The sequence below is a fragment of the Triticum aestivum genome, chromosome 7A (assembly GCF_018294505.1).
Source record: "Triticum aestivum cultivar Chinese Spring chromosome 7A, IWGSC CS RefSeq v2.1, whole genome shotgun sequence".
Classification (NCBI taxonomy): Eukaryota; Viridiplantae; Streptophyta; class Magnoliopsida; order Poales; family Poaceae; genus Triticum; species Triticum aestivum.
Genome location: NC_057812.1, coordinates 57,632,530 through 57,653,121, shown reverse-complemented (window position 1 = coordinate 57,653,121; position 20,592 = coordinate 57,632,530). Strand labels below are relative to the sequence as shown.

The following is a 20,592-nucleotide window of genomic DNA, read 5'->3' as shown; positions in this document are numbered from 1 at the left end:
TTCAAAAAAAGTTTCTTTCTTTTTCCTCCTTCAGTGGTAGAATTTTCAGATCACTTTCTTTCTTTTTCCTCCTTTTTTCAGCACCCGACAATTGCTTCTTCTTAGGTAACATGGCAGGCTAATGTCCTAAAATCATGAAGAAAAGATTAAAAGAGGATACAAAGAATTAGGAATTTATACATCGGATGATTGAAACCCTAGACATGTACATAGAATGACAAAAAAAATGATAGATTGGATTAGAAAATTTTAAAACTTCGTGCATACTGAAATTGGAGGCTGGATTACGGGTGTATAGTTGAATACGTACATACTAAATAAAGAATAAATAAAGTACTGAAATTGTTAATTAGGCTTTGGGGGATGGACAGGAAGTGAGGAATATGGATGGAAAGTTAGAAACATTCAAACGTACTTCAGGGATTGAGGACGGCCGCGTTGCAGGCTTCAAGACTTGCAGCCGCCAGCCAGATGTATACTTGTATACGTATTGCGCGGTGCCGCCTTGCCGGATGCCGGATGGCCGGGCTGCCTGACTGTTGTGTGGCGCGCCGCGCGCACAGCTCCAGCGGGCAGCGAGCCAGCGGCGGCCGAGGCCAGGGTGACGTGGCAAGGCGCCGAGCGACGGAGCGAGGAGGCCGACGGGCGTCACGGCGCCTGACGAACCTAATCTACAAAGGAATAGGAAAACGAGCAGTTCGTGTGCATGGCTACTGGCGTGGGTCACGGCGCCGCTTCGCGTTCGCTAATCTATCGGCGATCGCTAGCTATCTGATGGGCCTAGCCTATTTTATTTCTTTTCTTTAATTCTTTTGTATTTTTTATCTACTTTTTTGCTGGGCTATAGTATCTATTGTTGTAAAGCAGTAAAACAGAGCTACCTACAGCCTTTCACAGCAATTTGACACCCTGAGCCGTCCGATCATCTCGCTAAACGCTCCCGATCATCTTCCCGTCACCCTGCGCGTTCTCCACAGCCTTTTACTACGCTCAGCCTGATCGTCCTGGGCCGGCCCAAAGTTACCGGGCTGCTACTCCGGAGAACGACCTGAACCCCCTCTCATTGGCTAATGCAGCTTAACGTTCGATCCTGAATGGACGGTTGCGATCGACGCAGGGCTTCGTGTTCGTCGCCGATTTCAGAATCGTGCAGGCGGAGCTGGTGGCAGCGTCTCCTCTCGCCGCCGCAAACCGTCCCAAAACACATTGCACCAATTGTCGCGTCTTATTCATCCCCTTTCCACACAGGGGTGAAACTGCCCTCTGGCCTTCACCGTCACCTCCATCCATGTATTGGTTCCAATCCTTGCCATTGACCTTGGAAGCAAGCTCTCTAGCGACTGTGATGGATTCATCACGGATCTGGAGAAAAAGGGTATGGAAGGAGAGACCCTTTCCACCACTGCTATCGGCCCAGTCGCCCAGATCTCATTCTCCTCTTTCCTTGTGCTTCCTCTCAACGCCAATCAAGGGAACATGTGTGTTTTTCCTAGGTTTTTCTACACAACGGGATGGGTGCAGATTAGATTCTTCTCTTTGATTTGGTTGAAGTATTTGTTTACTTATTCTTATGGATCAGTTCGAGTTAGTTCTATCATTTTTATCTTTCACGTATTGCCGTCGGGACTCGGCCTTACTTTCTAGAGAGAGTAGGGACACCATGTGAAGATTAGATGTTTTTTCTTCTTCTCGATTCTGATTTGATGGCTGCTCCATGTGTTGATTATCGCCTTTTCAAACTTGCACATTCGTATTAAAACTGATGATAATATTGTGCCTATGTTACATGCTTGCTAACAACAATATTGTGTGCTACAAAGCATTTGCATGTGAGACAACCAACATATATCCAAATATCTGAACAAATATGTGATAGTATAGCTCATGAATAGTGTAGATTTTCTGATTGGTAGAAACCCCCTTTTCCTGAACCTGCAGGTCATAGCAGATCAATCTTTCGTCACTTTAAGCTCATCTTCTGTTCCATTACATGCATGAGATGGTGGTAGTGTGGAATTAATTTTACATCATGTCCTATATCACAGTGAAGACATGCACTTTTGCATATTCCTCGCTTTGGTGTTCAAGTGCCATTACAAACAAGGGTGTTTTTGCTATTCTACTTCAAAATTGAATGTTAACCTTTTATTGGTAACAAATATGTGTTAGAACAGCAAGTTAGAAACCGGTGTCAAGTTTTTAAGTGGACATATGGCCTCTCAGTAAATCAATCGATCTTTTCCATGGTTGTATATACTTGAAGCGCTGTAATTTGAACCGTTATTTCTTCTTTACAATGGGCAGGCGCGAGAATGCGCGCCTTCTTGGTCTAGTAATCTATAATACCTAAGTAGTTCATCCCCTAATCTATTTCTCTTACATGCAGCCCATCCACATCAGCGTAGATGCATGTCAGCGGTTATCATCCAATCATTCTTCTCCGTTTGCATGTAAACAGTCGAATAGTCTCCCAAGAACACTTTTCAACTGACGACGAGGGCATATGAGGTCATTCGCGTCGCTAGCACTAAGGCCATAATTCTCATGTGATTCTTAGACTTCCGTAACTGATGCCCTTTGGCTTTTCTAAAAAAATAAGTTGCTTTGCCATAGGCCACTGTTACTTCAGAATCATAAAAATCCACCACCGCGTGTGCGTGCGTCCTACTCCTTCCTTATCCCGTCTCCGCTGCATCTCTCGGTCCTTCGACATCACGCATCCTTCTTTGCTTATTAGCCGCCGGCCGCCTCATGGCGCCTTCATCTCCTTCTGCTGCCCCCGTTCGCCTTGCCGCCGGTCGAACCATGCGACGCCGTCGACCTACTGCAGAGGTTAGGAGGAGTTGTGGTGTCACCGGATGCCCTGGGCAACGTGGATCTTGATTCTTGAGCCGCCGCCACCCCCTGTCCTTTTCTATCAGGCTGGACGCTCAGCACAAAAATCTGCATGGCTATTGGTGACAAGTGTTTCCCTGCTCCCTGTCACAGGGCACTGATTAAAGGCACACCCAACGTCATCTATGATCAGAGGAAAAATTTCTGTATGTACTCCATGAAACCGAGGAGGTATGTAAGTGTAACTACTATATATCATAGGCCTCTATGTTCGACAAGCTTTGGTAATGATATGAGATGGTCACTTTCCTTGATTTTGTTCAGAAGAGCTATGGATCTATTATGTTTAATTTTGCCCCATGACGTATTCTTGCAAATCCCAGGAACTGATCAGATTAAAAGAGAAGTATGATGCCCAGTTGTATGGAAATATTTCATACATTCAGGACTACACAGTCATGGGAAGATTGTTTCTAGAGGATCAATGAAGATTTAATGAACTTTGCATACTTTTTATTGTCTAGCATTTGACCTTTGTTATGTTACAACATACAGCATGGACAGGATACTGAAAGTAGTTCCTCGGATATTTAAACAAAGTGCAAGAAAATGTATGATGATGACATAAGTTATTTTGATGCTTTCCCGAGGAAGGTAGATATATTTGAACAAATCATCGACAAAGCATCTGCCCTCCAATCCACTCCGACAGCAGAGATGAAACAGAGGGAAAAACTCTTCAGAAGGTGGTATATTTCATCATTTTAGCAGCATTAGAGGCAGGACATGTATAAAAAGATGGTAGAAGCAGCTAATTGCAAGCACTTCTATTCTATGGGATTTGCAGAGTCACAACATGCAGAAAACTAAATTGAATATGTGGACAACCACTAAGGGTCAAATACATCAATTTAGAGCGAAATACATGGATGCATTTTGTACTATTTACTTTATCATCTTGGTAATAATTCATATCAATGTATACATTTTCTAAGCTTACTGCAGTATATTCAGAACAAGGAAAAGAGCAGATTACTGCAGTGTATTCAGAACAAGGAAAACGACAGTTGTCCAACTTTTCTCGAGGTTATCTATGGTATGGGCTCAGTTTAAGTTTGAACCCTTTTATTCTATATTTTTTGTAGTTGACAGTTTGCTACTCATATCTGTGCACTAAGCCTTGATGGATCGTACATCCACATGTACTCCTCTGTTTAAATCTTGCTTATAAATACAAACAAATTAATCATTGTTGACTGTGTTATCTTCCCAACTATTCTGCAATTTGCATATGCTGAACTGACTAAATATGCCTATTTGTCTAAGGTCTGAACAAAAAAAATTCTTCATGTTTGACATTTTAAACCACAAAAATTGCCATTCTCTATTTTTTATTCACTTAATGTAGCTTATAAGGTTTCGTGCATAGTTTCTTTTTGTTGCAACAAATTCTGTTTTCAACTCGACAATTTGGATCTCTGTGTTTATGTGTATAATTACTCATGCTCTATTCAGCCTAATGCTTTGAGCAAAAAGAATTTGTACTCACTTTGGCAAACAGAGAGAAAGGAATATGTTTTTTTGTTGATATTGGAGCTCCATCACTCACTGTCAAGTATTGCAAGCAAGCAACTACAGTGGCCAATAATGCATATATGAAGATTAAATTACAACAACAGCTCCAGCATTTGTACATAATCTTTCATATTGTGTCTCTTTCCGAATCGCCGTTAGTGTGTTTACATACATTAATATTCATGCAAGTCAAACGAGATTACTTATGCCATATCAAGATGTGTCCATTGTAGTTTTCTCATCTTAAGTTCTTAATACATTATGCAAAAAGTTATTCAATTTATCTATCACCGTCTTCATAGGACAAAGAGTTCCTGCAGCAACGCGCGGGGTATCATCTAGTTATATATATACTCCATCATGCCCCCCCCCCCCCTCGCCTGGCCCTGGGCCGTCGCATTGTCGGCCATGCCCCAGGGCCGGCCCTGAATTTGGGCTATGACGATCACGATCACCGTCCGCGGATGCGTTTGGATGTGTGTGTGTGTGGGTGTTTGGCAACTCGAATTAGATATGTGCGGTTGTAGATACTCTAATCTATACTATTTTAGATTTTCCACTCAAGAAAGCGTAGTCCATGTCTCCAACGCCGTCTGCAGCCCATGTCTCCTCGGCCCAGCAACGTCCTGTTCCGGAGAGAATCAACCCGAGCTGGCCCATTGCAATAGACTAATTCTTGTTCATTCGCAGAATAGTGTGTAGGACCTGAATGCAATAATTATTTGAAGGAAGGTCGCTGGCACTAGGACCACAATAACTGTTTGTTCATTGATCCGATTGAGTGACTCTAGGACCACGTTGATCCTTTTCTGAGCCTGATGGAGTGCAACCCTTTTCATCTATGTTGTAAGTTTCTAAATTATCACTTGTACACATGTTATCTGTTTAGGCATTTTTGAAACATACTTTCTGATGTTCCCGATCCACCTGACAACCACCATCTTTTCCAAGCGATCTTCATGCGAAGCAAGTCGGTCAACTATCATATGCCCACGTCATTGCTCATTATTAACGTGCGTAATGTTCGTCTTGATCTATATGTTTCATGTGTGCATGATTCATATGCTTGCCTGTCATATGTGGTTGTTCATATGCTTGCATGTGTGCTTGCTATGAGTAGTTTAGATGTTGCATATATGAACATTCAATGGGACATGAAGTATCTGCTCCCAAGCTCAATTGCTCCCTGATGAACTGTAAAATAAATAAAAAGTAAACAAAATAAAAAATCTGCTTTTTTGTGGTAAAATTTGACAAATGTGTTTGGGTGCTTGCGAAATTTGACAAATGTTCCATCTTAGATTCATCACAATTCTGGCTGGTTGATCAGGATTTTTGTGGCAATACGAACAAAAACGTTCTTCCAGCAGAACATGCCGAACATTGAACAACAGGTCCTTACATTTTTTTATTTTTTTTTGCTGTGAGACACGGTTTGGTCTAGTTTTCTAGTTCTTGCATGGCACTTATGACATCGCATGCAGCCATGCATGTCACATAGGAGTACATCGTTGGTTTCTAGTTCATATGCAGAAACGTTGTTGACGTTGCATGCATGATCTTTTGACAGAGTTTCAAGTATAAACACATCACACAAGCTAAGGACATGGCTAGCATGGTACTCCGAGGGGGACGACGTCAAAGGGAGAGTGACCACCAAGAACAATAAAAACACAGCCATGGCGTACGAATCTTCTGGATCAAAGACTAAGAGAAGTATCACATGTGCCAAAACTTGTTACATGTGCAACCATACAAGCCGTTAAATAACATGTAGGAGCTACTGAAGTACTTTCAAATCAACAGTAGACTTATATACAGCCATATAGACCGATAAATGCAACGAAGTGAGCTACCGGATCTCCTTTACATCAGCAATAGACACGAGCAGCTATACATGCCCATAAATGTACTGAAGAGATCTATTGAATGGCGTCCACATCAACAATTCTTGGCGTATAAATTTAGGTGCATTCCTACGCTCTTATGTGTAGTTCCTCTACTGATAATGGACATAGATCATCCATATATCCAAGAAGTAGAGTCCACATCTTATATAAATGAGTTGTGTAGGGATGAGAGGCATCGAGGATAATTCTACGGCAACTAATGAGATGAGTGGGAGCAATTTGGTCCATCGGCCTCTTTCGAAGAAGCCAAATGGGCCTGCCCTATATATGTCATCAACCGTGTTATTGCAGGCTCGCATGTGCTAATGACAATTTGCCTCATGGCATCCTTCCATGTCCTTCATGTGGTGTGACTTTGTAGTTTTGTAGCCATTTCAACATACAGGTGTTTGGCAACTCGAATTAGATACGTGTGGTTGTAGATACTCTAATCTATACTGTTTTAGGTTTTCCAATGAAGAAAGCGTAGTCCATGTCTCCAACGTTGTCTGCAGCCCATGTCTCCTTGGCCCAACAACGTCCTGTTCTAGAGAGAATCAGCCTGAGCCGGCCCATTGTAATAGACTAGTTCTTGTTCATTCGCAGGATAGTGTGTAGGACCTAAATGCAATAATTATTTTAAGAAAGGTCCCTGGAACTAGGACCGCAATAACTTTTTGTTCATTGATCCGATTGAGGTGACTCTAGGACCACGTTGATCCTTTTCTAAGCCTGATGGAGTGCAACCCATTTCATCCATGTTGTAACTTTCTAAATTATCACTTGTACGCATGTTATCCATTTAGGCATTTCTGAAACATACTTTCTGATATTCCCAATCCAGCCAACAACCACCATCTTTTCCAAGCGATCTTCATGCGAAGCAAGTCAATCGACTATCATATGCCCAAATCATTGCTCATTATTAACTTGCGTAATGTTCGTTTTGATCTATATGTTTCATGTGTGTATTATTCATATGCTTGCATGTGTGCTTGCTATGAGTACTTCAGATGTTGCATATATGAACATTTAATGGGACGTGAAGTATCTACTCCCGAGCTGAAATGCTCTCTGATGAACTGTAAAATAAATAAAGAATAAAAAAATCTGCTTTTTGTGGTAAAATTTGACAAATGTGTTTGGGTGCTTGCGAAATTTTATCATGAAATGATATTCGTGGAAGCGTGGCTAAAAAAATTGATGCTCTAGAAATGCTATTTTTTAAAAGCATTTTGGAGTGTAGATTTTTTTTGCCATGACTTCCACGAATGTAATTTCATGCTGAAATTTGTGAAGCACACAAATTATTTGTCAATGTTACCAAAGAAATTCACAATTTTTTGAAACATACTTTCTCATATTCCTGATTCAACCGGCAACCATCCATCTTTTCTAGTGATCTTCATCTAAGGCAAGCCAATCAACTATCATGTGCCCCGTAACATTGCTCATGATTCACTTGTGTAATGTTCGTCTTGATCTATGTGTTTCATGTGTGTATGATTCATATGCTTGCATGTCATATGTGGTTGTTCATATGCTTGCTATGAGTACTTTAGATGTTGCATGTATGAAAATTGAATGTGATGATTCACCCTAAATAATGACTAAACTTGTTAAAAGTAACAAGATGCAAACCTAAGAACAATGGCTCACGAGACCTTAAGCAGACATTTTACTTTATGGTCCATGTGACCTTAAACGGATGAGGCCCCATTCCGCACATTGGTTCTGCCATCACAGGGATGGTTGGCGACTTTATTTACTTGTACTCATTGATCCCCAATTAAGCTAGAGATGACACATAAGTCGCCCGAGTTGGTTTAGCTACTTTATTTACTTGTATTTATTGTGCCCCGCCCCGCTGATCGGTTCTACCACCATAGGGATGGTTGGGTACTTGGCTAGAGTGTGTATGTCTTGGACATGGGGCGATCGCTCGTCACTAGAATCTAGCCATTGACGTTTGATTGGGTTTGTGTGTCATTTTGTTTAGCCGGTGTGTTCAAATCGTGAATATGAAGGCAGAATACAGAGCCAGTGATGTACGGTGCAGTCCATGGGACCCTTTCTCTGCCAATGTCGTCTCTGCTTCATTGGTCCCAGGGGACCATCTCTTTCCTTTTGGAAATTATCGTATCTACCATGCTAGTCTCAGCTTCATAGGTAATTGGGTGTGTCTAATTAACAAACAGCCGTCTGATTTTCATATTGGGCTTACGTCGTTTTTTAAGCCAATTGCAATGCGCCAGCTGTACTACACCTGCTATGTAGTACGTTCCACACCTCCCCGCTCTTACGGCGGCCCCCAAAAACTTACAATGGACATTCTAGATCCTTATTCAGCGATTTTGAGTGACTGCTTTATATTAGCTCAAAGAATTGGGTCAGTATCCTATGCTCATTGTTCAAGAGGGGCAAACCAAGTGGCACACAAGTTAGCTAGATGTTGTTACAATTTTAATTCTATAATCTTGTGGGATAATGATCCTCCACAGTTTATTCTAGCTGAACTTGTTTCTGATGTATCCCTTATTTGAGTTGAATAAAGTGTGCCACAAGTTCAAAAAAATAAAAATACAATGGGTTTGGACTTTGGACGTGAAGAAACTGAACCGAACATCAGGCTGTCTCTTTTTCACATACAAAGGCTGGGAGTTGGATGGCGCATAGAGCAACATAAAGAGGCCCCTGTGTAAAAAGCTCTGGATCTTCCTCTTCTAGCTCAAATGTGATGCAAAACAAACAAAAAAACACAGAAAAACATGTATGTGACAAGCAAATATAACAAATACAAAAGTTACGATGAAGATGACTGAGGACAAAGTAACAAAGTGTTCTACGAGAAAACAAAATTACTTCATCTGTTTTTACTTCAACAAGACAAAGAATGACTAAACAAGGACTGAAGGGGTTGCACTTAAGATTAGTTATCCATCCGTTGTTGGCATTTGTTTCTCTTTCTTTCTCTTTTTTTTCTTTGGGCTTGTTTGTGATGCGGCCCCAGCACCTACCGTTGGATGTATCGGTGGTTGCTTTGTAATAGAAAGTGAGGGGAAACCCTTTTTCTTAAAGGATGAGCAATATCAAGATAATGAACATGCATGGATGGAACTCAAGAATGATTAAATATACAAGGGAATGGTAACGGAAGGTTAAGGTATAAAAAAACAAAGATAACCGAGGAAAGAAAGAATGAGGGTGAAAAACAAAAAGAAGGGATAATCACCATCCACCCCCCCCCCCCCCCCCCCCCTCATATACCCCTTCAATGTCTGAAAACTGATGAAAATAAAATCTGAAGAACTAAAGGATGAATGACAAATGAAGTAATGGAGACATCTACAAAATGTCGATGATTTCTTGCATGCATGCTCAATGTGTTTTTAGAGTTTGTTCACACTTTTTTCACTCAATTTGGCTGCAGCGCGCCCACAAGCCTTCTCTATCTAATACTTCCTCTGTCCGGAAATACTTATCATCAAAATGGATAAAATGGAATGTATCTAGACATATTTTAGTTCTAGATACATCTCTTTTTATCCATTTTGACGACAAGTATTTTCGGACGGGTACCTCCGTTCACAAATATAATATATTTTGAATATTTCAATACGGACTACATACAAAATGAAATGAATGAACAAACATACTAAAACGTGTCTATATATGTCCGATTCATGAAAAAGTTAGAGCATCTTATATTTGTGAACAGAGGGAGTATATTTTTGTAGACTTTTCTCACTACTAGAACATGGAAAATGCAGCTATCCCTAACGTTCAGTTTTCATCATTTTTTCCCCATAAAATATTTCTCCGGCTTCCGTGAACAAGTGATAGTACCTTATTATTTCCTGAAGAAAACTGATAGTACCTTGTTCTTTCCTGAATAATTGAGAGGTACTCAACACTAAGGGTTATTCACTCAACAAGAGATAAGCGCCGGGTGTATGCGGGAAACTAAAGACGGAAGAAACATCATACTAAAAAAATGTATGTAATCATCGCTAAGGATACATCATATCACAACACAAACTTTAGAAATAAACTTGTGCCACTGACAAAAGCCACTAAACAAAAATCAAAGAAAAGAAACGGAAATAAGTGGAGAAACTGAAGCGAGTAGGAAGATGGACATATAATGAAGGACCGTCTACCTACCTAACTCATGCTTGGGCCAAAAGGAATAAAGAAAAGAAACTGAAAAGATAACAAAGAAGATAATATCATCTGAAAGGCTGAATGATGAGTAAAACTCATGAATGATAAATAAAACAATGATGTGTGCTCTCTGAACATTGACCGGTGAGTCAACTATAAGAGCAATGACCAGTGGCGGAGACAGGGGGGGGGGGGGGGGGGGGGGGCGAGCAGGGGCCTGCCCCCCCCCCCCCCCCCCCCCCCCAACGATCGAGCGAACCTGAAGTACGTAGTATAGGATTGACGAGACATAGGCAGATACGCATGTATTTGGCCCCCCCTATCAGCCTCAACGTCAATATTGGTAGAAAGAAAAAAAGGCCCGTGTGAAAAAAGCCCATTAGTAGCGGCCTAGGCCCTAGCTTCCATCGTAACTCTAAGTCCATAATTAGCGTATACATCAATACATGGGATTAGTCGCCGCCGCCGTTCCAGTTTTCGACGCCCTCGCCCCCGTTCGCCTATTGCCCTTCTCGCCCATCGCCCTCCTCTGCTCAGCTGCTCCTGCCCAGGACCCAGGTCTGCTTCTCGCCTTCTCCTCATCTCCTGGCTCGGTGGGCGGTGGCTCCTACTCTTCATTCTCGATCAGGGATCAACCGATCTGATTCACATATTCAGGTAAATGGCTGCTGCACTTGTCGATTCTTCCTGCAGTCCCGCTTTAATACTGCCACCATGCCACGGACTAGCAACTAGCAAGACGATTCTCATCCTGTTATCTTGTATCTGTGTCGAATTCAGTCCTGTCCTGGTCGAATTGATGCTCCAGATTTTTTTGCTTTGGTAATTTGGTTGTGTAATTTGTGATTCTATGGTCTTTGATTCTATGAAGGATTCCCTGTTCGGCTGTTCCCATAATCCCATCTTCGACATGTCCACTATTCTCATGATAGTGTTGTACTGTGTGTGCCGGCCAGCGGCGAGTTCTTATTTTTGTGATGCAAATTATCCATTATCTTGTATTATTTCCTATCTGTGATTATGTCAAACTTATACAGCATGTTATGATGTTAATTCTCCATGACTCCATTCCAATATGCAGGCAGCAGTTATGAAGAGAAAAGCAGGGCCAAACACCATTAAGATTAATGCTTTTTTTAAGCGGGTTGCTTCAAGTTCTCAACCTACTGAAAATGTTGGTGAGGCGGATGTGCAAGTTACAAATCCGAGTCCAGTTAACGCTTCTGATCAGGATATGCCGGACGTGGTAAATGTTGCAGAACAAGCAGAAGTTATAACCACACCTTATCAGAGAGATCCTGGTAAACGTTGCCAAATTTGGGAGCTCCCACCAGACAAGCAAGATTACGCTCGGCATTTTTATATATCTAAGGGAGCATATCGACCGGAGTTGGTAGAATACCCATTCGATGAAAAGTCTAAACACCGTCGTCAATTTCAAAAAGATTGGTACACAAATTTCTGGTGGCTTGAGTATTCAACACACAATGATAGCGCATATTGTTTGCCGTGCTTTCTCTTCTCAAAAAAACCTGTTGGGAGATGTGGGTCTGATACATTCTCGGTCAAGGGTTTTAGAAACTGGAAAAAGGTTAATGATGGAAAAGCGTGTGCTTTTTTAACTCATGTTGGGGGCCCGGACTCTGCTCACAACTATTCCGCTCGGTGCTATGAAGATCTCAAGACCAGTATGGCTCATATCGACAATGTGATGGAAAAGAGAAATGAGAAGGTAGCTACTGCTGCGAGATTGAGGCTTAAGACTACCATCGAAGCCATGAGGTAAGCAAGTTTTTTTACATCAACTAAAATTTGACATGACTTAATGTTTTGGTATCTAACATCTAGTTACTTTGTCCCATTAGGTGGCTGATATTCCAAGCTTGTTCTTTTAGAGGTCATGATGAATCTGCGGGGTCTAAGAACCAAGGAAATTTTCTTGAAATGGTTAAGATTCTCGCTTTGTACAATAAGGATGTCGCGGGAGTTGTTCTGGAAAATGCTCCAGGTAATGCAAAGTATACATCCGGAGATGTTCAGAAAGAGATTGTTGGCATACTTGCTCTAGAAGTGCAGAAAGCAATTAGAGAAGAAATAGGTAATGCGAAGTTCTGCATAATGGTTGATGAAGCTCGGGATGAATCAAGAAAAGAACAAATGGCAGTTGTTCTTCGGTTTGCCAACAAAGAAGCAGAAATAATTGAGCGTTTCCTTGATCTAGTTCATGTTAATGACACTGCTGCCTTAACTTTGAAAAATGCAATATGTACTGTACTGTCAAATAATAACTTGAATGTACAAGACATCAGGGGCCAAGCATATGACGGTGCAAGTAATATGAGAGGGGAGTGGAATGGACTGAAGGCTCTTATTCTCCGTGAGTGTCCATATGCCTACTATATTCATTGTATGGCTCATCAATTACAATTGGCGCTTGTTGCTGCATCACGAGAGGTACATGAGGTACATAACTTCTTTCAGAATGCAAATTTTGTAATAAATGTTGTTAGTGCTTCTACAAAGCGCAGCGATGAGCTACTAGCAAACCAAGCGGAGGAAATTGCTCGTGAAATTGAGTTGGGAGAGCTTGATACAGGCAGAGGGCAAAACCAAATAGGAACCTTACAGAGACCAGGAGACACAAGATGGAGTTCACACTATAAGTCCATACAGAGCTTAAAGAAGATGTTTGCTGCTACAGTTGCCGTCTTAAGAGGTATAGCAAGTGATCGTTCAGTCTCAAAATATTCTCGTGGAGATGCCGTTGGATCCCTTAAAATTGTCATATCATTTGATTTCGTGTTCATTCTACATCTGATGGAAAAGATTATGAAGATCACTGATGTGTTGTGTCAGAAACTCCAATACAAATCTTTGGATATTTTAAATGCCATAGATTCTGTTTCTAACACAAAGGTCCTACTTGGTGAGCTAAGGGAACATGGTTGGGACTCTCTTTTAGAGGAGGTCAAATCTTTTTGTGTGAAGCACGAGATTGATATCCCAGATTTGGACCGCAAGTATGTTTTTCTACTTTCTAAAATTACTGAACTTATATTAAGTTATATCTTGGTTGCTTTTTATCTTGAGAATTTAGCTGACTTTGTAACGAAATTAATAGGTATGTTGATGTTACCAAATCTCGAAATAAGCATGACAACACAACAACGCTCCACCACTACAAAGTCGATGTTTTCAGTGTTGCAATTGATCAACAACTGAGTGAACTGAATGATCGATTCAGTACACAAGCAACTGAGCTCCTTACTCTCCGTTCATCATTGGATCCAAGGCATGAATCTTTTGATATCCCAAAGATAAGCACTCTTGCAGAAAAATTCTATCCTGCTGATTTTTCAAGTCAAGAATTAGCTCAGTTGGAAAGTCAGCTACCTCATTTTCAGCTACATGTGTGCAACCATCCAGAACTGATGACTTTGCCATCTATTGCTTGTTTAACAAAAGGGCTAGTTAAAACCGGAAAAGCTTCTTCATATCCAATGGTTGATAGGTTGCTACGACTAGTTATCACTCTCCCAGTCTCAACGGCAACTGCAGAGCGGGCTTTTTCAGCTATGAAAATATTCAAGACACGTCTTCGAAGTAAAATGGGAGATGATTTGCTTCGCCATTGCATGATAATTTACATAGAAAAAAAAATAGCAGCTAAGATATCTTCTGATGAAATTATTAACATTTTTGATCTTATTAGCAGTCGTAGAGGCCACTTTAAATTAATAGAAATGTAATGATATTTTTATGTCACTTTAGCAAAACCTTGTTCTATATGATTTGTTTTGTATTGGATAATTTTTTTTCTTTGCTTGGTTTGGCTTGGCCCCCCCCCATATCCAAATCCTGGCTCCGCCCCTGGCAATGACTGATAATAATAATCCTTGATAGACCAATAGACTAAGAACGATCATCTCGAGCTCATTGCCGACCTTTGTCTTGCATGTTATTAGCACATCCGCTCCAACCTCAAGTCCAGTCCTAGTAAGAAACTTCTTCCATCCATGCTTGAAGAAGATCAGACCATCGGGTGTGGTGTCATACTCGGTCATAGTGAAGCTCTTTTTGCCCAAGCTTAAATGCGGGAATCAACTACAGACTAAAATTAGTGAATCAACCACAAGACTGATGTTGGGATACTGATCAACTAAATGAAACAAGATTGAAATCATAAAACGGAAGCACGGCCGCCTGGAGCCGCCCCAAGGGGAATCATATCAGGTAACAAAGGCCAGCAAAATTTAGCTCGATTCAGAAACAGAATAAGGCTTACTTGTGTCCTTGCTATTTTACTTGGCAGAGAAGAACTCAAGAAAAAATGTGATCACCTTCCTGCTGCAAAGACTGAATTTAAATTGATAAGTCTTAGAAAATACACAACAACAATACACCTGAACCCAGCAGGATGAAACCTCAGTGAATGAATAATTCTGATAATTGATTGTGCACTGGATATACTAAGAAAACAATTATAATGCACAAACTAAAAAAATAAACTGATAGCTTACTTAATTAATAGGTTCAAACTGGCTCCTAACCACACACATGAGTCTGAATAAGATACATCAGTGTTGTTATTCTTTCAGGAATGAATAAGCATGGGTGCTGCCTATGTGACACCCTAATTAAGTGTCCATGACTAAAATGAAAAACAGAAAAAGACACATACAGAAACCTGAAAATGACACCTACTGTGGACTGAAGCAAATTACACCTACTGGAACCAGAAACTGACGCCGCTCTTTGTTAAGAAACTGAAACCTGAAGAACTTGGGTACAAATACTACACTTGGTCCTTGATGCCAATGTATAGCTAAGATGAACTTCCAGCGATCAGTTTTCAGAAAAAAAAGAGACACTGGAGACAGCAAAAAAGAAGACCGAAGAAACACTAGAATGAACTGAAGATATTACTGATGCTCTCTGAACATTGACTGATGAATCAGCTATCTGAACATTGACTGATACTAATGAACATGCTACAGAATTTAGACTAACAGAAGATGTGACGACGATCTGAACAATTACTAAAACTGAAATACTGAAACTGAAGAGAGAACACACACTGATCAACTAAATGAAAAATTAATGAAAAGAGAGCCAAAGATTTTGGAAGCTGCATTTCAGAGTGACTGAAAAAATGAACAAATGAAAGCTGAAAGACTGAAAATAAAGAAAAGACCCAACACTGAACAACAATGAAAAAGTACACTGACTAATGAAGTACACTCATAACTGAAAAAAAAAACTGTTTGAAGGCTGATATATAACTAAAATCTCAGGACTGAATGACTAAAGAATGATGTAAGCTTGAAGAATGAGAAACATACTGAACATTTACTAAACTGATGGATTCCCATTTACTAAACTGATGAATAGCGTGGATGGGTGCCTGCAAAAAAAAAAAAACTCAGGAGCGTTCCTGATGAACTAAGAGAGATCCGCCGACCTCCTCTCCAGACTAACATCTCCCGTACCTGCGGCCATCCCTGTGAAGCACACCTCCTGGATTCAAGCGCTACCTCTCACCCGAAAAGCCCAACAATAAAAAAGCACGACAAGATGACCCGGTACGCGGAGACTGAGGACAAACCAACGCACAGAGATTCGTGCGAATCCGACTGACAGAAAAATGGCCTGAGACGAATTTAAAAACAGACATCTGGAAAATAGTAAAACTGTAATTATAAACCGCCTAATTAACTATAAATCGTTGCTAACGCGCTCATAGTGAAACGAAAGGGATGACAACAACACGCTCAATTGATTATAAGCCGTTGCTAACCCAAACTAGAATAATCACACCAAGACTTTATTTTATTCTCTTGAGTGCGGTACATGGGAACACATGCCCGGGACGTTGGCAACTACTACTATTTTTTTATTCAATCACACAGGAAAACGCGCTGGATGTTCCTACCTAATCATGAAGTCAGCCAAGCCGTGGATGTTCCGGAGCAGCGGTGGCCCTTCTCTCACCCCTCTCTACCACATAGTACCACCGACAGAACTTGTTGAATCCATGGCTACCCCTGCCTCAGGGTGTCCATGGCTCCATCTCCTCGCCATCCTGCTTCTTCTCCCTTCCATGTTCGGTGAGGCAAAGACCGCAGCACGGCGAGGCACTTGGTTCACAGCCCAGACAGCAGCGCTGCTCCGATGGAAATCCAGCCTGACAAGCGTCAGCAGCGGTTCAGCCTTGAGCACCTGGAGCCCCGGCGTCCACCCCTGCAACTGGACGGGCATCACCTGCCGCCGTGCAGCTCAAGGCCCGGCCATCACTGGGATCTCCCTCCCAGGAGCTGGCCTTGCCGGGCGGCTGGACGTGCTCAACTTGCAGCCCCTGTCCTTGCTCACCAGCCTTGAAATCAGCAACAACTTCCACCTCTCAGGGCGGATTCCACCAACCGTCGGCATGCTCCCCATGCTTTCCATGCTCAACTTCTCCGGTAACCAGCTCACTGGAGGCATACCTCCAGCCATCGGTGAGCTGGGGAGCCTCACCGTGATGGACCTCTCCTTCAATGGCCTCTCAGGTACCATTCCTGCAAACATTGGCAGGCTTCAGTCCTTGCAAAGTCTCCGGTTATACCATAACAACTTAACTGGAATTATTCCTCCTTCCCTCACCAACCTAACTTTGCTCAGAGATTTAAGTCTGTTCACAAACCATCTTACTGGTTCAATCCCCGTAGAGCTCGGGAAACTCGCTGCTTTGGAGGAGCTAGATTTGGCTGATAACTATCTAACTGGTACTATTCCGAGCAGCATTGGAAACCTTACTAAACTAGGCTACTTAGGACTGTCCCAAAACTTACTTATTGGTTCCATTCCTCACGAGATGACACACCTTAATAATCTTGCCATGCTCATGATATCACACAATCAATTCACGTCCACTATCCCTGCATCAATCACAAACTTAACCAAGTTGCAACTGCTAGGAGCCAGCAGGAGCAACTTAAGTGGCCACCTTCCTGAACAAATAGGATCACTCACTGATCTTCGTGAGGTCTACCTTTTCGGTAATAAACTTACCGGGAGCATTCCTTTGAGTCTCGGAAATTTGACGATGCTCACATATCTGTACCTTTACGAGAACAACTTGTCTGGGTTCATTCCTTATGTGCTAGGGAATCTTGCTAACCTTCAGGAGCTTAGCCTCTCCTCCAATGCTTTAGATGGTGATCTGCCATCTAGCATAGGAAACATGACTTCCCTCACCTCCCTTCGCCTTCAAAACAATAGCTTTTCTGGCACAATCCCAGCTGAGCTAGGCAATCTAGAGAATTTAGTGAATCTTTACCTCTACTTCAACAAGTTCTCTGGCTCAGTCCCTCCAAGCTTTGGAAACTTCAGGGAAATGACAGATTTGAGGCTGTCGGGTAATAGACTGTCTGGACCTTTGCCTCACACACTTTCAAACCTCACCAATTTGGTGGACATTGAGTTGAGTTACAACAATCTCAGCGGACACGTGCCTGACTTATGCCAGGGCAAAAAACTCCAATGGTTTTCCGCAACTACCAACCAATTTAGTGGATCCTTTCCAGGAAGTTTCAAGCACTGCAGCTCCTTAATCATCCTTGACATCATGTATAATCAGATGGAAGGAGATATAGCACAACAGCTTGGGGTGTACCCACATCTGAAATTTGTTGGGTTAACTTCAAACAAACTGCACGGTCAGCTTTCAACAGACTGGGGTTCATGCGGTAACTTGACAGAACTGCGTTTAGGAGGAAACATGATTACTGGTCATATACCTCGTGAGCTCACAAAGCTAACCAAACTCAGAAAACTCGACCTCCATTTGAATAGGTTGACAGGGGAGATACCTCCTGAAATTGGCAAACTAGTCAACCTATATTTGCTAGATTTAAGCCAAAATAATCTATCTGGAAGCATTCCTCAACACATTGGTCGAATGGATGTTCTTGAGGTTCTCGACCTGTCAAGCAATCAATTAGGTGGAAGAATACCAGAAGAAGTTGGGAAATGTGTGAGACTACAGTCCATGAAACTGAACAACAACAGCTTAAACGGCAGCCTTCCTGGTTCCATAGGCAAACTGATTCACCTACAGACAACACTTGATGTCAGCCATAACAACCTACATGGCGCCATTCCTCCAGAAATAGGAAATCTAGATATGTTGGTAAGCATAAACCTCTCCCACAATCAATTCAGTGGAAGCATTCCTAACACGGTAGCAGGACTCCGAAGCATGTCCGTATTTGATGTCTCCTACAATAGATTACAAGGCACAGTTCCGGGAAGGATCCATAATTCCTCGGCAGAATGGTTTCTTCACAATAGAGGTCTCTGCGGGGAGCTGGCTGGCCTTCCGTCTTGTCATTCTTCTGCTGCAAATCATCAGAAAAAGGACCAAATCCTCATGTTAAAAGTGGGTGTCCCTGTTTTTGTGGCTATTACTTGTATAGCTGCATGCATCTTCTTCACTTTGATTTTGAGGAAGAAATCCTCTTCTAGAGAAAGTGCCATTGTAAAGAGTGCGGACCTCTTCTCTATATGGAACTTCGATGGTAAAATAGCTTTTGAGGATATCATCAATGCAACGGATAATTTTGATGAAAAACACTGCATTGGAGAAGGAGGATTTGGTAATGTCTACAAGGTGAATCTCCCAGATGGACAAGTGGTTGCAGTGAAGAAGCTTCATCCAATTGAGGAAGGGATGCATGATGAGCAATGCTTTCGTCGTGAGATTGAAGTACTAACAAAAGTCCGTCAGCGCAGCATTGTCAAGCTGTATGGATTCTGTTCCCATACGCAGTACAGGTTCCTGGTTTGCCAATACATAGAAAGGGGGAGTCTAGCCTCAATCCTGAGCAACAGCGACCAAGCAATCCAATTTGATTGGCAGAAAAGAGCAACTCTCATCAAGGATGTTGTGCAAGCTATTTCCTACCTACACCATGGTTGTGATCCACCTATAATCCATCGGGACATAACAAGTAGCAACATTTTGCTAGATTCTGAATACAAGGCCTTTGTCTCGGACTTTGGCACGGCAAGGATACTGAAGCCTGATTCATCGAACTGGACCGCGCTGGCAGGGACATATGGCTACATCGCACCTGGTAATCAAACTACCCCAGTGAAAACTGCTGATTAATTACATAGCTCCTTCAAAAACAATCCCTTGTAACTATGCTGCCTTGCTTGACGCAGAACTTTCTTACACGCCCTTGGTCACCGAGAAATGCGATGTCTACAGCCTCGGCGTTGTGATGCTGGAGGTGCTGATGGGGAAGCATCCAGGAGAATTCCTAAACAGACCTGCAGCTGCGCAAGAACAAGACATGATACTTCAAGAGCATCTCGACCACCGTCTTCCCATGCGCAAGACCGACGAGGCGCAGGATATCAATCGGCTAATATCGGTGGCGTTTCAGTGCCTACAAGATTCCCCTCATGAGAGGCCAGACACGCAGCAGATCCATCGAGCTCTCAGTGTATGACTGGATCCTGATTCCCTGAGTTGCATACAGTGTAGTCACATACTAGTACAGTAGCACTGAACATGCTCGGCCGAGCGAATCTTCTAGTCTTGATGATTAATAAGCTGCAAATATGGTCACAAAAGATTGATGCATTGCATTGTTATATGGTCGGAATCAAGAATGAATTCCCTACCAAGCTCACCTTATATCGACCTGGGATCTTCGCCCAGGATTGGCGGAAGCTCAGGACGCATCCCGTTCCAATTAGCAATGGCTTGTCTTGGTTCGCCACTGATTGTCTCCTCTCCGGCCGGCGAATCACCCATCGACGGCGGCACTTTGCTTCTTTTTATCTCCGACGGCGGGCGGCGGCGGGGGTAGGGAGAAGGGACGGGACAGCCGCAGAGCATTTTGATGGGCCTTGGAGGACAGAAATACAAAGCCCATTCGTTCACGCCCTTATCCAAGGTCAGCCCAATACGAAATTCAGCAGGGAGCGATTCGTAGCGACCGACCGACCCAACCTGGCCATGGGCAGCCCGGCCCATACGGCCCGACTTGCTATGGGCCTGCCCTGTGCCTAGATTTTGAGCCCGATGGCTGGGCCGGGCCTCGCTCGGGCCTGTCGTATTTGCAGTTTAAGGAAGAGG

The 20,592-nt window shown here is 42.4% G+C and overlaps 2 protein-coding genes across 2 annotated transcripts; both read left to right on the top strand.

Moving 5' to 3' along the window:
- Positions 1-10,909: 10,909 nt before the first annotated feature.
- LOC123153004 (zinc finger MYM-type protein 1-like) lies at positions 10,910-14,212 on the top strand. Its single transcript, XM_044572338.1, has 4 exons — positions 10,910-11,056; positions 11,545-12,245; positions 12,329-13,483; positions 13,585-14,212. Exons 1-4 carry the CDS (start codon positions 10,910-10,912, stop codon positions 14,210-14,212), a joined length of 2,631 nt encoding a protein of 876 aa, XP_044428273.1.
- Positions 14,213-16,449: 2,237 nt separating this feature from the next.
- LOC123152165 (probable leucine-rich repeat receptor-like protein kinase At1g35710) lies at positions 16,450-20,143 on the top strand. Its single transcript, XM_044571786.1, has 2 exons — positions 16,450-19,579; positions 19,671-20,143. Exons 1-2 carry the CDS (start codon positions 16,498-16,500, stop codon positions 19,958-19,960), a joined length of 3,372 nt encoding a protein of 1,123 aa, XP_044427721.1. The 5' UTR covers positions 16,450-16,497; the 3' UTR covers positions 19,961-20,143.
- Positions 20,144-20,592: the final 449 nt, after the last annotated feature.

Bases quoted from the DNA above. Each gene is read 5' to 3' on its own strand.
- LOC123153004 (XM_044572338.1), top strand. From the start codon at position 10,910: ATGGGATTAGTCGCCGCCGCCGTTCCAGTTTTCGACGCCCTCGCCCCC. The intron at 11,057-11,544 runs GTGGGCGGTGGC...TCCAATATGCAG, and splicing joins TCTCCTCATCTCCTGGCTCG to GCAGCAGTTATGAAGAGAAA. The intron at 13,484-13,584 runs GTATGTTTTTCT...CGAAATTAATAG, and splicing joins ATCCCAGATTTGGACCGCAA to GTATGTTGATGTTACCAAAT.
- LOC123152165 (XM_044571786.1), top strand. From the start codon at position 16,498: ATGGCTACCCCTGCCTCAGGGTGTCCATGGCTCCATCTCCTCGCCATC. The intron at 19,580-19,670 runs GTAATCAAACTA...TGCTTGACGCAG, and splicing joins ATATGGCTACATCGCACCTG to AACTTTCTTACACGCCCTTG.